Raw genomic sequence first — 476 nt, forward strand, 5'->3', positions numbered from 1 at the left:
GTGCATGCAGCTGTATGTCTCCTTTTTGTCTCCTTTTTGTCTCCTTTTTTTGTCTCCTTTTTAACCTGTCTCCTTAATCGTCTCACCTAGCGTGTTATTTCTGTCTCCTTTTGTCTCCTTTTACATCTTTCTGTCTCCTTTTTGTCTCCTTTTTGTCTCCTGCTGCAGCTGAAGTTTTCATGCGGAGACAGCCGCAGTTTCTTTCGTATTGCTTCGCGCAGCTTAAAGCACGTTGAGGATAGATGTAAAGAAATCATTGCAGCAACAGAACAGTGCTGGGCTGCTGCTACTGTCAGTCTCCTGCTGCTGCTCCTGCTGCTGCTGCTGCTGCTGCTGCTGCTGCTGTTGCTGCTGCTTGTGGTGGTGGTGCTGCTGCTTCTGGTGCTGCTGCAGCTGCTTGTGGTGGTGCTGCTGCTTGTGCTGCTGTTGATGATCGTGCTGCTGCTTGTGCTGCTGCTGCTGTTGCTGTTTTTCAT

The 476-nt window shown here is 49.4% G+C and overlaps 1 protein-coding gene across 1 annotated transcript in view; it reads right to left on the bottom strand.

Annotated features, from left to right (window-relative positions):
* Positions 1-222: 222 nt before the first annotated feature.
* Positions 223-476, bottom strand: part of EMH_0090510 (uncharacterized protein) — a gene marked incomplete at both ends in the record, with an annotated part of 1,327 nt that continues 1,073 nt past the window's right edge. Inside the window, one exon of the mRNA XM_013501585.1 lies at positions 223-474. Coding sequence (XP_013357039.1) covers positions 223-474 — 252 coding nt within the window. The remainder of the gene's footprint in view (positions 475-476) is intronic.

This window comes from Eimeria mitis, genomic scaffold (genome assembly GCF_000499745.2).
Source record: "Eimeria mitis Houghton genomic scaffold, Emh_scaff7152, whole genome shotgun sequence".
Classification (NCBI taxonomy): Eukaryota; Apicomplexa; class Conoidasida; order Eucoccidiorida; family Eimeriidae; genus Eimeria; species Eimeria mitis.